The sequence below is a fragment of the Euprymna scolopes genome, chromosome 43 (assembly GCF_053919585.1).
Source record: "Euprymna scolopes isolate OS-2025 chromosome 43, ASM5391958v1, whole genome shotgun sequence".
In the NCBI taxonomy this organism is placed as follows: Eukaryota; Metazoa; Mollusca; class Cephalopoda; order Sepiida; family Sepiolidae; genus Euprymna; species Euprymna scolopes.
Window position 1 is genome coordinate 48,917,077 of NC_136524.1, and position 25,564 is coordinate 48,942,640.

General features: G+C 31.2%; 1 protein-coding gene across 1 annotated transcript in view; it reads right to left on the minus strand.

The window, feature by feature from the left end:
* Window positions 1-3,616: 3,616 nt before the first annotated feature.
* Window positions 3,617-25,564, minus strand: part of LOC145268334 (ankyrin repeat domain-containing protein 27-like) — a 93,460-nt gene continuing 71,512 nt past the window's right edge. The window contains exons 14-19 of the mRNA XM_080123828.1: window positions 22,239-22,279; window positions 19,643-19,746; window positions 14,671-14,758; window positions 8,152-8,338; window positions 6,025-6,109; window positions 3,617-5,229 (exon numbers count right to left, since the gene is read on the minus strand). Coding sequence (XP_079979954.1) covers window positions 5,169-5,229; window positions 6,025-6,109; window positions 8,152-8,338; window positions 14,671-14,758; window positions 19,643-19,746; window positions 22,239-22,279 — 566 coding nt within the window. The 3' untranslated portion in view covers window positions 3,617-5,168. The remainder of the gene's footprint in view (window positions 5,230-6,024; window positions 6,110-8,151; window positions 8,339-14,670; window positions 14,759-19,642; window positions 19,747-22,238; window positions 22,280-25,564) is intronic.

Below are 25,564 nucleotides of genomic sequence, written 5' to 3' on the forward strand. Positions count from 1 at the left end.
TTAATGTTTTGCCACAAAAAAAAAAGAAAAGAAAAAGTTCTATTATTTTTTAAGTAGGCCATTTTGTGAGAGGATTATTCCAAATAGTCATGAACTCGTGGAATATTGGTGCATTTCAGGTACTCCAATCATTAATTAACGATTTCTTCTCTTATTCTCTATGTTAATTTATTGTCCGCATTTAATGCTAATTGAAATCTTTGAGAAGGAATTCTGTTTCCTACTCCCTTGTCTGTACTAACTTGCAGAAGTATAGATATAATGTAAACAAACAGCTTGCTGCTCAATTCCCTATAGTCCCCTGATAGATATGATCCCAGATAGTAGCCCCTTACTTGTTTGGGGTGAAAAAGAAAAAAAAAAATACATAACTGACCAAATACAAATGTTTTCTGATATCTTTTGCCATTCGTCGGAGATTTCCCTTTCTTTGTTTTCTTCATCTTTCATATGTGGCAAGCAGTCAGAAGAACAAAGTTGTTTAAATAGTGATAATTTTTTTCACACGTTCAGGTCTGACTGTTTGCAGCATGGAAGGGTGAAGAAAAAAAGAAAATGAAAAAAAAAAGGGAAAACTCTAACGAACATGAATGATATCAACGAAAATTCAGATTATAAACTAATAAATGTTTATCTTAAAAAAAAAAAAAAATCCTTCATTTTGTTAGCTTTCTAAATTACAGGTTTATTAAAATTTAAGCAATGTTTTCTAAGAGGAAAGAAAAAAAAATTTAATTCATTATTTTTTATCAGAATTTATTACCACTTATTGTTATCGTTTATTATGGTTAATATTTGTTATTTATTATTTAGTATCATTCCCATTGTTTCTTATATTTTATTAGGATTTATACTTGCTTTTCATTTATCATTGTTTATCATTTATTTTTTATCTCTATTTATTATCTCTATTATATTTCTCTTTTAGCCTACCTGTCTGTCCGTTTTTTTTTCTAAAAAACTACTGGACTAATCTGTCTGAAATTTTGTATAGACCTTTGTTATGATAAGGTGCAGCAAACTAAGTATTAGGGTATCGATTCCATGCATGGTTAGGGATTAATAGGAATTAGTATTTCATGCAAAAAAGCCAGGTATGACCAATGATGAAGTACAATTGCCACATCTGGCCAGGAGCTACTAGAAGCAGCTTATCCTGCCTTGACAGAGTTCAAAATAGAGCTTAACAGACGATGCCCTTTTCTCTTCCCTACAACGTCTTTCCAACAAAAGAGACCTTTGCAAGCCTGTCTCTGCTTTATCGTTATTTTCATGGCAAGTGCTTGTCTGAGCTTCAATCTATGGTCCCACTTTACCAAACTTTCACGAAAAACACTTATCTAGCCAAAACCGCTATCAATAATTTCCCACACTCTTTATCTGTGCCTAAACCTAAATACATGAACAATGCTTCTTTCTTAGAACTACATACCTGTGGAACTCTCTTCCGATTGCCTGCTTTCCAGCTGACTACAATCTGATTGTCTTCAAGTCCAATGCAAACAAATTCTTGATGAAACGTTCCCCCTAAGTAATCCAATTTACAAAAATTCCCACTACTTATGATTACTACGCTATAATCACATCGACATGTATACCCATTAACCCTTATCCTCGAGTGGCCTCCGGGCCATGATAAGTAGTGACTACTTTGTAAAAAAAAAAAAGCACAAATTTAACCATATTCAACCATAAACCACTCATTCTAAATTAATGGGCAATAACTTTCGTTGTTTTTAAGTCTGCCATTATAAATCAAATTAAACTTTGCCATTATAAGATTTTCATTAAAACATATATCAGTCCATTTATATGTACAAAATCTGCTGTCTTAATTTATAAGTTGATTTTGACCCTTCTTCAACAAAATAAGAAAGTTTTTTCTTTTTCTTCTTTTTCTATTACATGTAAGAAGTGTTTCTATTACTGATAGGATGATTCCAATATTTTTCCAGATTATACAAGTACAGATTCCATTCTAAATTTCCGATTCTAATCAAATTTTTAAATATTTATTTTATTTATTGTCGTAAAAGTACAATTGCAGGATAAGGGAGGGGGGGGACAAATTTTTCCTCGTAATTGATTGGAAAGGTTTTTATGTTAGATTTTCATCTATATTTTTCGCTTGTGACCATTTTTTTTTCTATTTATCCACTTGTGCCATTTTACCTGTGTCATTTTTTTCTGTACCATTTTTACCTAAATTCGTTATTGTGATGCATAGATTTTAGTTTTAGTGTCAGTTTAAATAATGAACATTTATCTGTCATTTGTACTGCCAAGAGGAAATTATATTTTTAAAAAGCAACAAAAATAAATAAAAGAATCGATTTTGAAATTGGACTAAAATTTTTATGATTCCTGATTCCGATTTTAGTCGGGTATCAATATAAGATAAATGCCAGAGTAATTTCTGCAACTACGACTGATATAAATAAACTTAATTTTATTTCGTTTTTTAAATTTTCAGATGAGGATTGATCACATTATTATTGATTATATTGATCGTATTATGAAACAGATACACGTATTTGGATTCTTCAGACTACTGTTTTCATATGGAGTCTTATTTTCATAATATTTTGGTCGATGTAACCTCCGACCTTCTTCAGGTGTATCTTTTGAGATAATGATTGATAATTCGTATTATGTAGATTCTTCAGACTACTGTTCTCATCTTGAGTGTGATTTTTACATTTCAGTTGATATAACGTTCAACCTTCTCCAAGTGTATATTGTCGGCAAGGATCTGTGTAATGGATAAAATATTTGGTAAAATTCAGTTGTAAAGTTACACTCCTCTGGAGATTGAAGGTTCAATCCTCAGTGCAGGCGGCGTTCAAAAATACAATTGCTTATTACTTAGGACTTTTACCTAGTCATGGCTGACAGAACGAGCATGTTACCTTCATGGATTAAAGGGTTTTAATCGAAATTCTGCACAGACTCCAGAGTTCAACAAAAAGATTCTCAAATTCAACAAGAGGCATAGTAGAAATCATTCTATTTTTCAGTCAAATTTAGTTACTCTCTTTGAAGAGTTAAATTTTGCCCACATTAGAAAATGACCTCATGATACTTATTTATAATTACGCTTAATAAATACGCCTCCGTTCAGTCTCAAGTGACAATGGATACTTCCTGTAAGGTTAGCTGCATGTGAAATTGTGAGCCAAATGTTGCGCAATCCTTAACCACCACACTTCTTAATCGGAACTGCTTGAATCTAGTGGCAAAGAGAAGTCCAGGATTACTGGACACAATGTTAAGGTAAGCGGAGAGCACATTCAGCACCTGGAACTCCCAAATGGTCACCCATATAAGTATAGACCAGGCTCCACATTGCGTAACTTCTGTGATCTAACAGGAACCAGTGTATCAATGTGATTATGTCAACCGACCTCATTTCCAACTTTGTCTTTGCATGGAAGCACTTAAGATGGCTCTGATAAATCCAGGTCCTAATCCACAGTAGCCTGCACGTCTTAATGATTTTGTTAAAGATGAATATGAGTGAAAACAGAACAAAAAAAAAAAAAAAAAAAAAAAAAAAGCAAAGAAAAAAATATGGAAAATCCGATGGGTGGTATTCATATAAGAAATTTAAATACAGTTTGAGATTGATTAATCTCTATTGTTCAATAGTATTTTTTTATTTAAATATTGTTATTGCTGATTTCTCATTTATACAAAAGGCTCATCATAGGTTTGCATGTTCCTCTGTATGTGCCAACTTATACGCAATATCACAATATCCACAAAGATCTGGCAGAGCGTCTTATGAATTATGTACATTCCAAATGTAAAGCCTCCTATTTGTTTTTAACTACCTTTTCTCCACGTTAAAAAACGACCCTGGTGTGTCTAACTGTCCCGTGGGCAGGCATTGTAAATAGGTACAAAGACAGGAGTGATACCATTAAAATGAACAACCTTTTATGCTTCAGAATTTATTCTTCTACATAGTCACCAATCATTCTCAATGCATTTTTCCAGGAATTCAATGATGCATCTCTGCTTATGATGTAGGAGGTTGCCTTCATAATCTCACACCGTCAATATCTACAGCAGAGATAGGAAACTTTCAGATCATGAATGCATAAGTTTAGTCATCAAAAAAATGCAATTCACAATCCTATCTGATCCATTCAGGCGGGATTAAAACAACAGGAGGCATTATTTTTGGAATGTCCCACATACTTCAGTCAATGGATAGAAATGTATGAATTTAAATTAATACTAATTATTCACATAGAAATAGTCTGCAAGTTTTGTTTCTGTTTTATAGTATATCAATCCTTTTTTGTTATTTCATGCAGAAAAATAGATAATTTGTGGCTTGTGTAATCTTTTAAAACTAATACATTTCAGGTGAAAACATTATTTGGTATATAGGTGTCATGTTGAAATTAGTATGAATTCCAAAAGATTAGAGAAAAATGATTCAGCAGAAGATGTGCTAGATGTCTTTTTAACAAAAATATCATCCACAATTATGTTCTGATATATTATCTTTAAAAATGGGAGGGGGCTCTTAATTTAAGATAAGGGAGATAAGTCAGTTTGTCATACAAAATTGGTCGCATATCTCTTCCACGTGAAAACATGATAAAACTTGATATTTCATAAATTCTATTTTTACTTGTAATTGTTTTTCTACTGGATCATTTTTTTTTTGGGGGGGGGGGAAGACATGACACGTAAGTACGTAAGTATGTTTTCACCTGAAATGCGTTGGCTTAAAAGATGGCTAATGTACACAAGCACCAAGGACTCATTTGATATAATTAATGAACAGTTTCTACATAATTCATAAAAGAAGCTGGCGTACTGCCTGATCATAATCGATATTAAGATATTTTTTAAATAAATAAATAAGTTACAACAACCATTATTTTTACTTTTGTCTTTTTCTGCTCATGAGGAACACGATCTATTTTGGTGTTGGCCACAGCCGTAAGTTCTTGTAATCTCATTTTTATTCTGAAGTTAATAAAATGCGCAAGAGTGCAGTCGGACTATTGCCTATCAAAAACCATTGTTTATGATTTTCACATTATTTGGCCATATACATTAGTATATATATGCTGCAGTCACTGCAATTTTTATAATCTTTTCTCAATTGATTATTGATTTGGTGTGTGTGAGAGAATTGTAATACGGCACTAAGTTAGTTTTCCACAGGTTTCTCCAAAAATATCATCTTGGACTCGAGACAGAAATTCACTGAAAAAGTAAAAATAAATATTTATCAATAACACAATTTCAAAATGAAAGATACTTTTAAAGATACTTTTAAAATTAAAGATACTTTCAGAATTAAAGATACTTTCAGAATTAAAGATAATTTAAAAATGAAAGATAATTTAAAAATGAAAGATAATTTAAAAATGAAAGATAATTTAAAAACGAAAGATAATTTAAAAACGAAAGATAATTTAAAAACGAAAGATAATTTAAAAACGAAAGATAATTTAAAAATGAAAGATAATTTAAAAATGAAAGATAATTTAAAAATGAAAGATAATTTAAAAATGAAAGATAATTTAAAAATGAAAGATAATTTAAAAACGAAAGATAATTTAAAAACGAAAGATAATTTAAAAACGAAAGATAATTTAAAAACAAAAGATAATTTAAAAACGAAAGATAATTTAAAAACAAAAGATAATTTAAAAACGAAAGATAATTTAAAAACAAAAGATAATTTAAAAACGAAAGATAATTTAAAAACGAAAGATAATTTAAAAATGAAAGATAATTTAAAAATGAAAGATAATTTAAAAATGAAAGATAATTTAAAAATGAAAAAAACTTTTTGGAATTTATACTAATTCTGATAGGATACATTAATATTTAATAATGTTTCCACCTAGAATGTGTTGGCTTAAATGATCACCAAACATCAACATCATCATAATAAGATAATTTAAAAGAAAAATAATCTGAAAAAAAAAAAAAAGAAAAAAAAAAAAGAAAAAAAAAAAATTCAAGTCTTGGAAAAAAGTTAAATTTATTTACCCTAAGTCTGGATTTTGTTTTGTGGTTGACTGTGCCATGGCTGTTTCTTTTTTCGGGTGAATAGATATTTTTTTATTGTAGGAATCTAGAAAATATACAGAATGAAAAAATATATATTTGTTACTACTAGATCCCGTTTGGCAGTAAAATATTTAATTCAGTTTTAACATGTCTTTTATTTGTCTGTATTTTAGACAAAAATATTTATCGATGACTAACAATTAAGTAATAATGCATATCATATATGAGGATGCCATGATTTGCATGCTTGGATGTAAACTCGCTCATTGAAAAATATGATCCGAAGAATAAATGACAAACAAAATATTGTATGCAAATAATATATAATGAAATAAAATAAATATAAAAAATAATAAATTAATGCAGAATGCAGAATGCGCTTCAAATTTCTTCTGGTTTGTAGGATTCATTTTTATGAGCACTGAGGACGATTTCTTCAATAAATCATTCAAACATTACCGTGTTTGAATACATGTTTAAGTGGCAGTTTTAGTCATTTAGAACTGCTTTAAAGTTTCACCGTTCACTCATTTTTTGACCAAATTTCAAACAATTATTACAGTTTATAGATCACCTTCTCAGCTATATTATGAAAATGTTTTTCAATTTTTCGTTAAGCAAAACAAAAGTTTATGATGAATTTTCTGGTGTTCAAATCGTAAAAATATGCAAGAAGGTGAGCGACGCTTTTTATGACTGGCTTCAGCAACTACTGTTGCTATTAATTCACTTCTCGCGCTAAAAGAGAAATAACAAGTGAAACAGAGAATGAAAGCATGAAAGGGAGATAATTGGGGGATTTTATTGAAAGCAGACGAGTGCTGTACATTGTTATTACATGTGTGTATGTTATGTTTACGGGGGGGGGGGGGGGGCTGCAATATTTTAATTTATAAATCTATTATATTTTTTACTAGAATATCTTGTCCTTTTCTTTTCCAGTTTTAACAACTAGTCCTTTACTTTTCTATGGTTAAGTTTAACCATATTACTTTTCATGCTCACATTTTTCTATTGTAATCTATAAATGCTTTATGCTTTATGAAAAGCATGTATATCATTGAGGTAGGTTGAAACAATTGTATGCAAATAAAATCTGATTTTGGGTGAATCTGATGTAGTTTTCGTAATATTAAAATATTTGTGTTCTTATTAATATTTTTGAAGTTAAAGTGTTGATATAGAGTTTGCTACAAGACATGATCGATGGGTGTTTGATGCCAAGTTCAGTTGCTGCCAGACACAAGGATAGGAGTCAGAATAATTGGTTTATCTATGTAATTAGAAGATAAAGAATGTAAGGGGACCTCATTCTAGTGTATAATACCATAGACTAGAATTTAAACTGACCTTTTGAGGATTTTTTTTTCCTGGAGACTAATGCAATCTCAGTACATACTCACAAAAAATATACTTTCATCTGTTATATGATATGTCTGTGTGTATGTATGTCTAGCAAAAAGTAAAAAGTACTAAAGAAACCACAAAGTTGGTATATTCTTGGTTAGTGTTGCCGTGGGTGAATAATATCTAAAATTTAGACGATCAACTGGGCCAGGTTTTGTCAGGGGAGGGTTTTTCAGTATTATTATGTATTAATTTGGAAAGGAAATGAAATACTGCCTCAATCCTAGACAAATCTGTTATATAAAGGAGAGTTGTGTGTGTGTGTGTGTGTGTGTGTTCAGCTAGAGATGAATGGGCTAGGCAGAGGAGAAAGAGAGGATTGGGGAGAGAAAGGTAAAAAGGTAGAACTTTTAATTGAAATGGGTTACATGTTGACACCAGGCAATGCCAGATAGCCTTGCTAGTCTCCATAGAAGAAAAGCAGTATTGTCTATTCTCATTTCTCTTCCCTGGAAGATCCTTCCAGAGGATGTTGTGATAATGCCTACCATATCCAGGTTAAAAGTGGCATGCAAATATCTCCTATCTTCTTTCTTTTTGGTTGCACCTTGATATAGTTTGTCAACGCATTTGTTTTTAAGTTAGTTTTACCATTTTTGATTAAGAAGTACAAAGATTTTCATTTAAAGTCTAGATATTTAGACCTCAATATTTAATTAAAAGTGTAATTAAAGAAAATATCAAACTGAATATACTGACCTCCAAATATACTTTTCACTGTTTTTTTGTTTTCATTCGATTCCATTTGAAAGCCTTTGAGCCTTCGAGTGATTCTGTCCATTTTTTCATCTAAACTTGAAGGTTGAGTTACTTTGTTTCCCTGGAGCAAACACCGAGGCTGTTCATTATCTTTTCCATGTTTTAAATAGTTTTGATTTAGAATATTCTGGAAGAATAAAAAAACATATATACACAGATAAAGTAAAATAAAATTAGATAAAAGACAATAAAGATTATCTAAAACAAGCAGGGCTACCTGGTATTGCCCAGAGTTATCTCCATATATAATAAAATGACTACAGAAATTCCCCTCTGGACCAAAGTATCGTAGGTTTGCAATAACAGATGCCACATACAAATTCAATATATCTAGGTCAATAGCCACTATCTTATATAGCTTTTGAACACTTTTTTTGTCATAGTCAGTCATGATACTAAAATGCTACATTGCATCCTATGAGCAACACTATCACAATTGCAACATCTTCAGAGGAAGGAGTCCTATTTTTTTCTCTCAATATTTAGTGCTCCCAGTTGACCGTTGTCACTCCCAGTTGCTACCAGTTGTCACCGGCACAAATTTTACACATTCCACAGGTTCTGTGGTTACACAGACTGTAATTGGCTGATACATACAGACATATAACATAATCTTTCCACTTTCCAATTCAGAAATAATAAAGGCTCCCTAGCTAAAGTCCGTCCATTTTGATTGGCTGAGCTCTGAAAATTCTCATAATTCATATTTCTATTCTTCACTTTATAAACAAATGCTTACTAACATTAAATTATGGTGTGATGCTATAAATGGGTCAAAGGAGGAAAGGTGCAAGCTGAATGTTTATCAAACAACAAAACACAGTTCTAAAAATGGATTACTTTCACACAGCAAAAATGTTTACACAAAGATTATCAAAAGTCAATTCATGCAAGTTGTATGCCAGAATTGTTTATGCGATTCAAAGGTCACAACCATATCATATAACTCACACTTTGATTCTTGACTCTAGAAAATCTTTTTATAAACACCATTGTGTTATTAATGAGTGTCAGTCTGAACCTAGTATTGGACACACAAGGAAGCAGATCATATGCTGCTGAGAGAGACTGAACCGGCCGAAATGAATTGAGAACGAACAGAAAGTTAACCTCGATAGATAGAGTAGATTATATCACACACCAAATCCAGCCAATTTTAATACATGTTAAACGATGGAGTTGTGTTATTTTTTACTCTCATTTTATGGTAATTGATGAAAAAGGTTTACATATTTTTATATATTTTTATTGTAAGGTGGTGAAAAAAAGTAAACATAAAATACATTTGAAAATTGTATCCATTTTGTGCTTCCATACCTCAATTGACAGACGCAGACGCCCCCTGCTGGCATGTTTGAAAGTTAGGGTTTGATTTTATGCATAATTACTCAAAATTTTAATTATTCGATAAGGAGTATAAATAAACAAGAATAACCTTATTCCATGGAGTTTCAAATAATGCAATTCTTCTCATCAGAGGGAAGAAGTTTGCAAAATATACAATAAATTTTGCAGGTCAATGCATTAAAGGAAACTAAATCTGAAAGGAATCATACTTGCATCAAAAAAGTTATTTAACAGTTAGTGACAGTTTATTGGGATTCAATGAGATTAAGAAAGCAAGAAAGGAAAAAGGGAGAAAAAGGATATGATAAAAATCCAATGAGAAAGTAAAATTCAGAATAGGATAAATCCAAAATGAGTCCATTGAAAATCCATTGGTAATCCATAAGAAAACAGAATTATAAATGTCCAGGGTAAATTACAGCTTCCACAAAAAATATCAGATCATGGAAATGTGAAGTTCCAGTTTTTTTTATATAAAACGTTTTTTTAAAAAAAATAACAGATAAGGAAAATGGAAGTGTTAATGGAGATTCAAATTGAAATTGAAAAATGTGGTTGGTAAAAAAAAGAGAAGAAAAATAAAAAAAGAGAGATAAGAACAGAGAAGAGGAAGAAAGAATGCAAAGAAGTCGAAAAAAGGGGGATAAAGAGAGATAGACATAGTTGAGAGGAGGAGAGTAAGAAAGAGAAAAGGGGGCAGATAGAGAATCATCTTTCTAAATCTATTTTTAGAACAGATAAATATAGGTCAGTTGAGGTCAATCTAACCCAGAAAACACCATAAACAGTACTGTATGTGGATGATAATTAAAGCTCCCCTTTTTGGGTTGAGCACTTTGTAAATATATTTTCACCCGACGCCTATTTAAAGCGATTAAGCGAAGCCCACTATTAATTTGTTTGTAAACAAGCTGATGGTTCGAGCACTTTGCGACGGCAAGGTGTGGATTTAATACACACTCTAGGAGAAATATTTACGGCACTGATTCGTAGCCGAATGGTGAGAGCTGCCGACTGTCAATGCAACGATTGTAGGTTCAATCCTCGGCTGGGGAAAGGAGTTTGTCTAGCTGCACTGATGAGTTGTGATACAATGAAACAGTACTGTATGTGGATGACAATATATATATATATATATTTCAATTAAATAAAATTATAGTTTTAGAATTAAAAATACAAAGAAATATAATAATTTAATTATAACAGTAATAAGAACTTAATTATGTATAGTTTTAAATTCAGATTAATAAATAATCTAATATAACTGGAAATTGAAGATCAGGGATTTTTTTTGTTTGATTTTTTTAGTTTCGTAAACATGTGAGATTATAATCTTTGATGTTATTTGCATAAATATGGATATATTAATCATAAATAATAAATTTACTAATTAATAACTTAGAACATTTCCGGCCGAATATACCTAAATTAATGGAATTTGTTAGTATGTACATGTAGGCTTAGTGACGTAGTTTCTAAATTCAAAATGGCATAATGTAAGCAAACTATAAGGTAATTGCAGCTTCTCTTCAAATTTTCAGAGTTTTTAATCATGTCCAAAAGCATTTTATTTCTTTTTGATGTTGCTATTTCTTCTGATGAGTAAAGGACATAATAGATTCACTGATTGATATAATAGTTAAGTGAATGATTTTGTGCTACAAAACAGATATTGTCAAGAATTGTAAGTGTCAACTGAATTAAAGGAATAAATTGTAAGATGGTCAACATCATGAAATAGGAAATATAAGTGAATAAAGAATATATATATATATATATATCTACAGAAATATATATATATATATATATATATATATATATATATATATATCTACAGAAATATATATATATATATCTACATATATATATATCTACAGAAATATATATATATATCTACAGAAATATATATATATATATATCTAAAGAAATATATATATATATATATATATATATATATCTATATCTACATCTACAGAAATATATATATATATATCTACAGAAATATATATATATATATCTACAGAAATATATATATATATATATCTACAGAAATATATATATATATATATATCTACAGAAATATATATATATATATATATATATCTACAGAAATATATATATATATATATATATCTACAGAAATATATATATATATATATATATCTACAGAAATATATATATATATATATCTACAGAAATATATATATATATATATATATCTACAGAAATATATATATATATATATATATATCTACAGAAATATATATATATATATATATATATACAGAAATATATATATATATATATCTACAGAAATATATATATATATATATCTACAGAAATATATATATATATACAGAAATATATATATATATATATCTACAGAAATATATATATATATATATATATCTACAGAAATATATATATATATATATATATATCTACAGAAATATATATATATATCTACAGAAATATATATATATATCTACAGAAATATATATATATATCTACAGAAATATATATATATATATCTACAGAAATATATATATATATATCTACAGAAATATATATATATATATATATCTACAGAAATATATATATATATATATATCTACAGAAATATATATATATATCTACAGAAATATATATATATATATATATATATCTACAGAAATATATATATATATATATATATATATATATATCTACAGAAATATATATATATATATCTACAGAAATATATATATATATATCTACAGAAATATATATATATATATCTACAGAAATATATATATATATATATATATCTACAGAAATATATATATATATATATATATATATATATATATATCTACAGAAATATATATATATATATATATATATCTACAGAAATATATATATATATATATATATATATATATATCTACAGAAATATATATATATATATATATATATATCTACAGAAATATATATATATATATATATATATATATATATCTACAGAAATATATATATATATATATATATATATTTCTGTAGATATATATATATATATATATATATATATATATATTTCTGTAGATATATATATATATATATATTTCTGTAGATATATATATATATATATACAGAAATATATATATGTATATATATATATATATCTACAGAAATATATATATATATATATCTACAGAAATATATATATATATATATCTACAGAAATATATATATATATATATCTACAGAAATATATATATATATTTTTTTTTTTTTTTTTTTTACACAGTGATCACCACTTATCAAGGCCCGGAAGCCACTCAGGGATAAGGGTTATTGTAAGTACATCACGTTAGTGAGGAGATTTTATGAAGTGTTTAATTAGGGGGGCGGTTCATTAGGAATTTGTTAACATTAGACTTGAAGACATCCAAGTTGTAGTCCGGAGGGAAGCAGGCAGACGGAACAGAGTTCCACAGGCGTGCAGTTCTAAGAAAGAAGCTTTGCTCATGAAATCCGCGTTTTGATTTAGGCATAGATATAGAGTGGGGGAAATTTTTCACAGTGGATTCAGCTAGACGCGTGTTTTTCGTGAAAGATTGGCGAGGGGGGACCAGGGATTGGAGTTCAGACGAGCACCTGCCATGAAAATAACGATAAAACAAGGATAGGCTCGCAACGTCTCTTCTGTGGGAGAGGGGTTGCAGGGTAGAGAAAAGGGCATCCCCCACTAAACCACGAAGTCTATTTTGTACTCTGTCAAGGCATGATAGGCTGTTTTTGGCAGCTCCTGCCCAGATATGGCAACAGTATTCCATCCTTGGCCGTACTTGGCTTTTATATAGATAGAGAATTGCATCAGTAGTGAGATATCTTCTGGAGCGGTAGAAGGATCCCACCATCTTTCCTGTGACCTTGGCCACAGACTTGATGTACGTGTTCCATTTCAGATCAGGAGTAAAGGTCAAACCCAGAAGCTTGTCAAAACACGGGGCCTCACCCAGACGAGAGCCATCCATCACAATTGATGCCAGCTGGGGATCAGAGCGTTGATGATGTAAGGATAGGAGTTTGGTTTTGGATGCATTAAAGGTAACTAGCCACATCTTCCCCCACTGAACCACGCGCTCGAGATCAGAGGAGAGAGAATCCGAGAGAACTTCGTCATTTACAGCCTTTGATGTGTTGCCGTAGATGTTCGTGTCATCAGCATAGATGTCAACGAATGATTTAAGTATGTGTTTAGGGAGGTCATTGATGTAGATCAGGAAGAGAGTTGGGCCCAGGATTGACCCCTGAGGGACTCCAGCAATTATATTGCAGGCCTCCGATTTTTGTCCATCTACCACTACTCTTATGAGCCTATCAGAGAGAAATGATTTAATGATTGAGAAAACATTTCCAGTTATACCGTAGCTGGAAATCTTGTGAAGTAGACCCTTATGCCATACTTTGTCAAAGGCCTTTGATATGTCGAGAGCAATTGCCCTAGAAAGGAAGCCTTTGTCAAGAGATTCACTAATCCTATGGGATATAACCGTCAGCACATCTGCGGTAGATCTTGCAGAGCGGAAACCATATTGTGTGTCCCTAAGAAGGTTATTCCTGCTGAGGTGGTTTACTATTTCTCTATTTAATATTGATTCAAGTAACTTACTCATAACACAGAGAAGACTATATTTTTTTTTTTTATATATATATATATATCTACAGAAATATATATATATATATATATATATATATATATATATATATATATATATATATATATATCTACAGAAATATTATATATATATATATCTACAGAAATATATATATATACCAATCCTTATTTAATGTAATTAGAGCAATATAGTGAATGACAAAAAACTATATTCCAAAAGTTATGTTGACCATCTTATAATTTATTCCTTCTTTAATTCAGTTGACATTTACAACTATATATATATATATATATATATATATATAGAGAGAGAGAGAGAGAGAGAGAGATATCATCATCATCATATGTAAGCACCATATATATTTTTTATATATATAAAAACACCATATATATTTTTTTAATAGGTTGACTCAGAATATATAGATTCATTGATAATGTTTCAATAAACTTACCTCTGAAGTGTTAGTGTTTTCATTTTGTGTAGAAAAATTGAAATCTATCATGTAGAGTACAGCTGCTTTTAAAGTGACGAGGCAATAACTAGAAGGGAAAAAAATTGAAAAGGATAATATAAAACAGAAAACCTGCATAAGACTGTGTTACAATTTGATAGATTTTCAGCCAAGGAAAAAGGAGAGGCGTATAAACAAGTAAACATATCTTTGGTTGAAGTTCATCCATCCAAGAGTGATTTCTTTGGTTGAAGTAAAATAAGTACCTGAATAAATGGGTAATTATGCTGACTAACCCACTTGAGAAAAGTAATGTTCCTAGATGGGCTACAGATAAACCTCTTCAAATGGACACTGTCTAGTCATTATCTCAAGTAGATATCTCAAGTGGTCAACCTGGGTGGTTGAATGGTGACCACTGACAAAGGTCAGAATCTAGGATTTCCAGTCAGTTTTTTTTTTAAACTAGAGTTTTTGTTTGGAAGGAGGATTCTTTGTTGCATCATTTAATCAGACAACAACTTTGAACTTGCACAACAAGTCGCATGATCATGGCCTGTGCAACGAGTGCACATATGTCAGTTCTCTAAGAAATTAATTATGTCTGCACAATATTGTGTTCAAGGTGTTATATACTGGGCCCCTACACCAGTAAACAGAAATTATATCAACTAATCTGAATTTTGGCAAGAATCACATTAGTACATGTCAGGATAACCTAATTGGAAATGGAAATATAACCAGCTGCAGGTGACGATTGAAGAGGATAAGGACAGTCAAAGGTTAGCTCCTTGGACAAAACGCTAGAAATGCAGTTGCTGAAATATAAAAGGTGATGATGTCACACCTTTGAGGAAAGACACAAAAGGATTTTTAAAAGTCAGTTCATGTCAGGATTGGTTGGTTGGTTGTTTTTGTTTTACGGCATATCAACCCTTTTCAGGTTATTTAATGCCGAATCCAGTGATTTTGAAGAACAATTTTTTAATAGAGTATATTTATTTTTTTAAGTCGGTTTCTATTTAACCCATAGTGGGGACCCTAACAGGTACTACCACTCCGGGTCAGAGTGGACCTGGGAGCAATGGAAATTAAAGGGTGGCTCCACACTCCCCAAAGCCCGCAAAATGGGGCCTCACCATTGGATATAGTTTAAGGTCATATCCAGGACCGTCATGTCAGGAAGCTGGAAAGACAAGGTGTGCATCTGCCAATATAGAAATCTAAGAGAATGTTGCCTTGAGACTCTGCCCATATGTTGCCATCATTAAGACTAAGTTCTGATATTATTATTAGCAATAAACTAACCTCTTCTTAGTCTGAAAGGGGTGGACCTCCTAGGACTCACTTTAATAAAAATTCCATCATATACATAGTATCAGACAAAATTTCCATGAACAAGGGTTTTACGTTGCAAGTGAAACAGTTGCATTTGTGAGTAATTTTTCCAAGTGACGACTAGAAATAATAAAATGTTTATCTTTTGCCGATTTCTTTTTTCACCGATAATCTTCCAAAGCACATTATTGAATAAAAAATATCTTTTCAATCCTTTTTTTTTTTTTAATAAAACGAGCAAAGTCAAATTATTTAAACATTAAAAGTTTAGTAGAACAATGTTATTTTTTTTTTATACATAGGCTGTTTTAAAAAAAAACATCAGAAGAAATTCAATTGTTTATACCTTCAAATCTCAACATAAAATTTGGTGCATCTTTAGAATAACACTTATTTAAAAAGAAATACAGAAAAAATCTTTTTATGATGTGCATACTCATCACAGAATAAAGATGTCATATTCCAAAAATCATTAATTTGGCTAGTAACTTTCCTATTTCATTGTAAATGAAAAATATTTAGTTGCCAAAAAACAACTGAAGATAAACTTGTCCATAGAGCCCTGTGAACAGAGCCTCTTCACACATTACTTTGGGACTGCTTCCCAACAGATTACAGCTTGGTCAATTTCAAAGCTGATGCCAATGAAGAACTTTTTGCACAAATATTTGGCTTCATTATGGCAATCATTCTATCTTATTTACTTTTATCCTTAAGTGGCATATGATCTTGATAATTAGTGATCACTTTTTAGTAAAAAAAGAAAAAGAAAAAACTATACCTTATCTTGAAATTCTGAATTTTTGAGATGAGATGTGAATGGTTGTGTTATGTTGATTAATCGGACTATTATTCTCATCTTGGGTGTTATTAACACAACGTTTCGATCGCTGCAACCTGCGACCTTCTTTGGGTGTTGAAAACATGCTTCTTTTTCTCTGCTTAGGAAAAGAGGGCCGGTTTTGCATTACAAGAAATCCTGTTTCGTAAAATATTTTTTTTCACTAATATTAACAATTAGCATAGATATCCCGAAAAATTAAGTCATAGGAAAACCTTTAAAAAATATCTTAGTGACCCCTGAAGATTGAACCTTCTTTATTATCCACGGTTTAAATTTCTTCTAATGCAGAGCTAACCTTCTTTTCCTTAGTAGAGAAAAAGAAGCATGTTTTCAACATCCGAAGAAGGTCGTAGGTTGCAGCGACCAAAACATTGTGCTAAAAACATCCAAGATGAGAATAATAGTCCAATTAATCAACATAACACGAGTCTTATTTGGATTATTCAGACTACTGTTCTCATCTTGTGTGTCATTTTCATAATGTGGTGTAGTGGATAAAGTACTTGGATTATTCAGTTCTAAATTACACTCTTCTGGAGGTTGAAGGTTAGATCCTCAGCACAACCGACACTCAAATATAAAATTGCAAATTACTTCGGACTTCTACAAAAGTCATGGTTGATAGAACAAGAATATGCTGCCCGCTCCCATGGATTAAATAAAGGGTTCGGTACTTGTACAGTTTAATCAAGACATTAAAAAAATGAAAATAATGAAAAAAGGTTATATTGTACGTATCCGTTTTGGACTGAAGATCTCAAAAAAAAATTTCACTTAATTTGATCGAGTAGTTTTTTTTTTGTTTTTACAGCGGAAAAAAAAACAAAAAAACATGTTTTTATGAGAGCGCATTAAAGTCAGCCATTATGGAAATTTTTCACACGCCACGGGGAGATAACTCAATTTAAAGCGCCAACACTCCCTCCCCATCTTTAATACTAGATTTTCTTCCTAAAAATCGAACTTTTTGCTCGGTATCATAACAAATGTTTTTTTTTCGGAGAACTTCGTTTCATAACGGATACATACAATATAACCTTTTTCGATATTTTCATTTTTTAATGTCTTGATTAAACTGTACAAGTACCAAGGGTTCAGTTCAAAATTCTTTGCAGACAGAAAGATTCCCCAGTGTTTGACAAGATACACCTGAAGAAGTTCGAAGGTTACATTGACTGAAGTGTTTTGAAAATGACGCTCAAGATGAAAATTGTAGTCTGAATAATTTAAATAATATGAATTATCTAAAAAAGAAAAAAAAAAAAAAAAAATTCAGGAACAGAACAATATCTCAGCTGAAAAGCCGCTGTCAAACTGATGTGTTGTAACTCTACGGAGTAAATACAGTGTATAATAAGTAGGGCTGTGACAACAGCATATTCTTTTCATTGTTTTGACTCAAGTATATATCAGACAGAGTTAATCAACCGAGAACCACATCATTCTATAAAGAAGCATATAAGATATCAACAGATACACACTCGAGAGTCAAAACAATGAAAAGAATATGCTGTTGTCCCAGCCCTAGTATCTTTAAAAGTTACGATGCTTGTATAGATTGGTGATCTTTTAAACCAACGCATTTCAGATGAAAACACTATTACATACTTACGAGTCATGGCAAAATCTAAATTTAAAACATGAAAATGATCCAATAGAAAAATTATGACAATTAAAAATAAAATTTATTGAATTAGCAAATTTTATTATGTTTTAATGTGGAAGAGCTGTGCGATCAATTCTGTATGACTTATCTCCCTTGAATTAAATTGCGGGTATGCCATTTTTAAACAGAATGCAAAGGTGGATGATTTTTTTGTTAAAAATACATCTAGTATATCCACCGGATCGTTTTTTGTAATCTATATATCCATAAAAGTGAGAATGTGTGTGTGTGAGGACACTTCTCAACCTATATACTCAAGGAATTTTTGATCTACAGACTTGAAATTTGGTATACAGGGGATTCAGACATGGAAAACTTTTTTTATCCATTTTCATCCATAAAAAAGGGGCTTTCTAAGAGGTTAATGTTGAAAAATTGGTACGAGGGGGAGGTCGTCGTAAAATTTTTATCTATTTGTCACAAATGCACATACACGGTCGGAAAACATGACAGTAGGTTTAGAAAATATCTTTTATATATCGTGTCAAGCTAATCTAATGGTTATCATACTTGACTCACTGTCTTTAGGCTTTGATTTCAATCTCAGCTCGAGTATTTTTTTTTTTTACTTACTTAGAAAAAACAATCCTCACATGCACATATGCCAGTTTCTTACCCCTTTTTTATTTTTTTTACTTCATTTTTTTTTTTAAAGAATTTAATGTTACATTTAATGTATTTCTATTTATAATAAGTAAGAATTCTGCATGAATTAAAATATAATATTCATGCATATTTTTATTTTATGACCGGGCAATGCCGGGCAGCCTGCTAGTCTATACTAATTTTGACATGACACGTAAGTCCGTAATAATGTTTTCACCTGAAATGCGTTGGTTTAAAAAGATGACCAATCTACACAAGCACTGAAACTTTTATAGATACATAATTTACAAAGAGTGGATTCTTCTTTCTTTATTCCTTTAAAAATATGAATGAAATGTAGCTGTATTTAATCTGTAGAGTTACAACACAAACCAATTTGAGAGTGACTTTGTTATTGTACTCCTGTTATGCCTAAGTTACTCCTGTTGGATGCAGTATTACCACCCTTCCACACATTAAAAAAAAAGCAAAAAAAAAAAAACAGGCAACGCTAGGTAACCCAGCTAGTAAATACAAACCTTAAGTTATCTTTATCCTTAGAAGCGAAATTCCAGTTAAAAACATCCATGTAATAAATATTGCTTTCAAGATGGCGACTTTTGGAATGGATTATCACTTTCGCCTTAAATGAGAAAGAAAAAGTAAAAATATAAATACTGCAAACTGAAGTGATGTATGCAAGCATTTGCGGGTTATAAGGCACAAATGTAATTAAATCGAATGAAAATACTTTTTTTTTTTACATAGTACGTCACCACTTATCAAGGCCGATAGGCCACTCAAGGATAAGGGTTAAAGAGTGTAAAGTAGTCAAAAGGACAATATAGTAATGGATAGTAATGGAAGTTCGGTAAATTTGTTAACTTAGGTGGAACGTCTCATCAGAAACTTGTTCACGTTGGACTTGAAGACAACCATATTAACTTCTGGATAAATCAACAAATAACAATGGGCACATGTCACACAGCGACTTCAATTAATGTTTTATAAAGTAATCTTAAAGTTATTCTTCATGTAATGTTTCAAACGATTCCACACGTATACTTTTATTTATTTTTTTTTTTTATTTGCAAACTATTATCCTCATCTTTATAGTTGTTTTCATGATGTTTTGGCCAACTATTCCTCTGGCCTTCGTCAGTTCTAGGTGAGCATTGTCTCAAGATAGCGGTTTCAATCCTACCCAAAGCCGGCCAAAGGATGTTGGCCAAAACATGGTGGGATGGTAACAACTATAGAAGGCAGTAATTACTGAAGACACAGTTAAAAAAGATTCAGCATTCCTATTCCATCAAGGTTAACAACCTGACGAAGGCCAGAGGAATAGTTGGCCGAAACGTCATCAACTGTAAAGATGAGGATAATAGTCCACAAATAAATAAAAATATACAAATTACTCATCTCAAAAAGAATTCCAATAATTAAATAATGTTTCTACACGTGTTAACATGGAGACACCTGAGACTCACGTTGTAGCAGAGTATGCCACAAGAAACATAAGACAAGTAATAATTGATTCTATTTCCTCATCCTCACGCCATGGGTGATTTCTCGTTATGTCAACAACATGATTATGCTTTCTCTCCTTCTTATAGTTTTTTTTTCGTTTTCCTTACCATGATGTCACGTGTACTCTATTACATACAGTTGTATGCATATAATTATTAACTAGTGGAGGGGACACCCGACTTTGCCCAGTTGTAAATTACGCCATATGATAAATATGATATTTTAATTTGTCCAGATTTTGTATGTTATTATGGAGTTATGATTTTAATAGTAAAAAAAAAAAAAAGAATCAAAGTATTTGGGTGCCATCAGCTAGAATCGAAACCGAAAGCAAAACTGTAGCATTCAAAGCTGTTGATGTTACCAACATGACATGCATATGAACTGATAAAAAAAAAAAAAAAACTAAGATGAATGTATAAAATGTATAATAATTTTGACCCATTAAAAACTTTTAACCAGCTAAAGACCCATAAAAGAACGGACTATAAAAAAATCCAATCATTTGAGACCCCTAGCACTGATCTGCACCTTTTAGTTTCAGAAGTGAGAGATTTTCAAAATATGGAGACAGACAAACATAGTGAGTTTTATATATTAGATTAGAGATTTTTTTTCCCCCCTTTTCTTTGGGTTGGGACTTTACAATAGTCAGGGTTTAGAGTTCAGTTGGACTCTGACTAAAGTTGGAGAGAGATTGTGGTTTGGGCCAGGTTGAAAAAGCTTTGGTAGACTGAAATAAACTGAATTCAACAGACGAACCCAGCCTCGACAGGACGTAGATATTAACTTTAGCATGTAGACACACTCAACAAAGTCCAACCAACACATGTGAAGCATCGTAGCTTGTGTTTTCCTTGTTTCCCTGTGTTTATTTTATTTTTATACTTGTGAATCAGTTCGCTCCCCATCGACAGCTACTTGTGTGATAAACTATGACAATATGGCTATAATCGACAGCTACTGGCCATAAGAAAACAAGACAATGGAGAACAAAGTCAAGGCACACAGTGCTTGGGGTCGTTAGGCTGTTGAGCAGCGTAGTACGTGGTGTCATAAGTATATAATTATTATTAATTAGAGATTTTTTTTCCTCAATATAAGTGTTGTATAAGCAAATAAGAATTTGTGAGTTAAAAAAAGTCAATGCAAGACAGAATTTTTTTTATAAAATTTTTAAATGAAGAAATGTTTATTTAAAAAAACAAAAAAGAGACATTAATTGAAGGAATTATGCAACATACATCCCTGAAAACGTTGGTTCGTCAAAAAATGCAAAGGACATAACTTGACTCAAAATCACTGAGGGGCAAGGTAGACAATTTTGGGAGGTACAAAGTTATTTTCTCTTGATTATTATTTTTCACAAAGAAACACAAAATACAAAAAAATAATCCAAAATATGATTTAAAAAAATAATTAAAAAGATGGCATCGATGGGTTTAACAATTTCTCCTTTAGATGGTGAGAGATGGATTTACAGCACAAAAATCAAATTGAAAAAAAAAAAAAAAACTAATGTGATAGACAAACTATAAAGATGTTTACATGCAAAATGATTATAGAAATTCAAAATGTGTTGAAAAATATAAAAACTTTACTCACTAATATGGGAATGAGGTCATCAGATGTGATACAGACTGATTCTGAAAATACAAATGAATTGTGTTTAATGTTGTATGTAACAATATCGAATCAAAACAACATGCAAAAGTATAATCTAAATAATGCAAATATATAGATTACATATATATATATATATTTATATATATATATATATGTAATCTATATATATAAAAGCGAAAATGTATGTGTGTTCGCTTTTTCTGTATGTCTACAAAAGGCTTTTTTGGCCGTCATTCTCGGTTGGCTTGCTCCTTCTTAAAACCTTTTATATGCTGTCTAAATAATAATATCTACGACTAAGGAACTCGGGTCGCAGCTATCTTTAATTTACCCGACTTTTACAAACTATTTTAGGTCAAACATCAGGCGCCTTTCTCGCACCTGCTAATTTTACTTTATAAACGTCAACTTAACACACTTATCATCAGTTCCCGTGGTCGAGATGATTAGGTCGCAAGGTTTTTTTCCATTTCCTTTCCATCTCCGCATCAAAGGTTCAGGGTTCAAGCCTACCTTTCTACTAAAACTTTTTTTTTTCTTTTACACCTCCAAACACCCGGCCAATGATTTTTTTCTTTTTAACAGGGTTGTTTAGATTTAACCCCTCCCCCCCAACACACACCTCCAAACACCCGGGCAATGCTGGGTACCCCCGCTAGTATCAATATAAATTTCAAACAAAATAAATATCTGTTTATTTTGTAATAATGCGTTGTTTTGGTTTCAAACGTATATAATATCTATTTTATTTTATTCAAACTGAACCAGCACTTCTAAGAAACAAAAATCTTAACATGAATGCTGCGTGACCAACGCACCATTCTGATATTTATGTTTGATTGATTGATTGATTGATTGGTTTTATGGTATATCAACCTATATGATCATTTAATGCCAGAGTCTTTTATATACATTAATAGTTATAGGTTTTATGTATGTATCTGGTGTTCAGTGTCTATGTTTATATAGTTAGATAAGGTATTTTTTTTTTTTTTTTAATTTTGTTGAGTAACCCTGTTATCTTCAGATATTTGAGAAGAGTAGTTGGGTCTACATGAGTGAATATGTCCTTTACAATTTTTTCATTATATAGATTCAGTCGGTTTGTTTTCAAGCCTTCGCATCTTGTTAATATGTGATTTACTGTGTATGGTTCCTGGCAGGGTATGCAGAGTGGGGCTACTTTTTTGAATAGGTAGGAGTGTGTTATAGAGGTATGACCTATTCGGAGTCTTGTTATTATAACCTTCTCCTTTCTGGTCATTCTTTTGTTTGGTTTCTGTTTTCCTATGGTTTCCTGGATTTGGTATAGCTTGTTTCTAGTGCAGGAGTTCCACGACTCTTGCAATGTGTTTCTAATATATTTGTTAATGGTTTGTTTTAGATCGGTATGAGGGATCTTATCATTTGTTATGGTCAAATTTAGTGCTGCTTTTGCTGCTTTGTCAGCTCTGTCGTTACCCTTTATGTTGATATGACTGGGTATCCAACAAAAGAGAATGTTTTTATCATTAGGAATATCATCAAATCTATTTAGGGTTTTGGTGATTATTGGGTTCGTTGGTTTCCTGTTTTCCAGTGTTTCGAGTACTGATTTGGCATCTGAGCAGATAATGAATTGTTTATCTTTAGAAGATTCTATAAGATCGAGTGCCATACCAATGGCGGATACTTCAGCACTGTAGATCGATGCTTTGTCTGGTAATCTTTTGATTAGGATTGTTTTATTGTGTATGGCTGCACATCCAACATTATCTCCATCTTTTGAACCGTCTGTATAAATTGTTGAGTGTTTGGAATACTTATCTTTAATTATTTGGAATTTTTCTTGATAGATGATTGGGTTGGTTTTTGTTTTAGGATATTTAATTAGGTCTGATATTATTTTTGGTTGTTTTGTCAGCCAGGGGGAGATATTTAGGTTTTACAGATTCGTGTATTGTTGCAATATCTATCTGGGCTTTATTTATGGATTCTTCCATACGTAGGCTAAATGGTTTTACAAAATTTTCTTTTCTATCAAAAGAGGTTTCTGTATTAGGCAGGATTAGTTGAACATGAAGCCAATTTTATATAATATTGTAGTCCTAGTTTTTCTCTTCTAAGTGATAATCAGGGTTCATCTGTTTCTACATATAGGCTTTCCACTGGGGAGGTGGGGAAGGCTCCTAGAGCCAATCTTAGTCCTTGGTGATGTATTGTGTCTAATTCCTTTATGTAGGACTTTCTTGCAGATCCATAGATATAGCATCCATGATCCAACTTGGATCTGACAAGGGATCTGTATAATTTAATTATTGAGTCTTTGTCTGCACCCCAGTCTGTATGATCTACTACGAGTTGGATGGCTTTGTTGCATTTTTGTTTGAGGTATTTAATATGGGGAATGAATGTTAGCTTTTTATCAAAGATGATGCCCAGATATTTATACTGATCAACCATAGGTATAATTTCATTATCCAGTTTCAGTATTGGATCATGGTGCATTTTCCAGGTTTAGCAGAAATGAATGGCTTTTGTTTTTTCTTTTGAAAATTTAAAACCATTTTTTGTTGTCCATTTATTTTGTTTAGACACAGTTGTAAATGGCGTTCCATTCTTGTAATATATTTTGATCTATAACAGATCAGGAAGTCATCCACATAGAGGGCACATTCTGTTCCTACATTTATATTTTTGACGATGTTATTTTAATGCTAAAAAGTGTGAGAGACAGGATACTTCCTTGTGGTACCCCCGTTTCTTGTTTTTTACTGATGGATAGAGTATCACCTAATCGTACATTAAATTGTCTATTATTTATAAAATTTGTGATGAAAATGGGTATTCTGCCTTTTAATCCAAGCTCTTATAGATCTTTTATAATGCCATGCCTCCATGCAGAGTTGTATGCTTTTTCAATATCGAAAAAGACTGCCGTAAGATGTTCTTTCTTGATAAAGGCTTCTCTAATGAAGGTTTCAAGCCAGATCAGGTGGTCCATGGGGCTTCTTTCATTCCTAAATCCTGACTGATAATCTGTAATCAGATTATTTGTCTCAGGGTACCATATTAATCTGCTGTTAATCATTCTTTCCATTATTTTGGAAATATAGCTAGTGAGTGCTATAGGTCGGTAATTCATGGGATTTGTAGAGTCCTTTGATGATTTAGGTATAGGGATTACTATGGTCTGCCTCCATATTTCAGGGACGTTGCCACTTTCCCAAATATCATTGAATATTTGTAGTAAGTAATCTGTAGACGTATCAGGAAGTTGTTTTATAAATTGATAATGGATTTGATCAGGGCCAACGGCTGAGTCA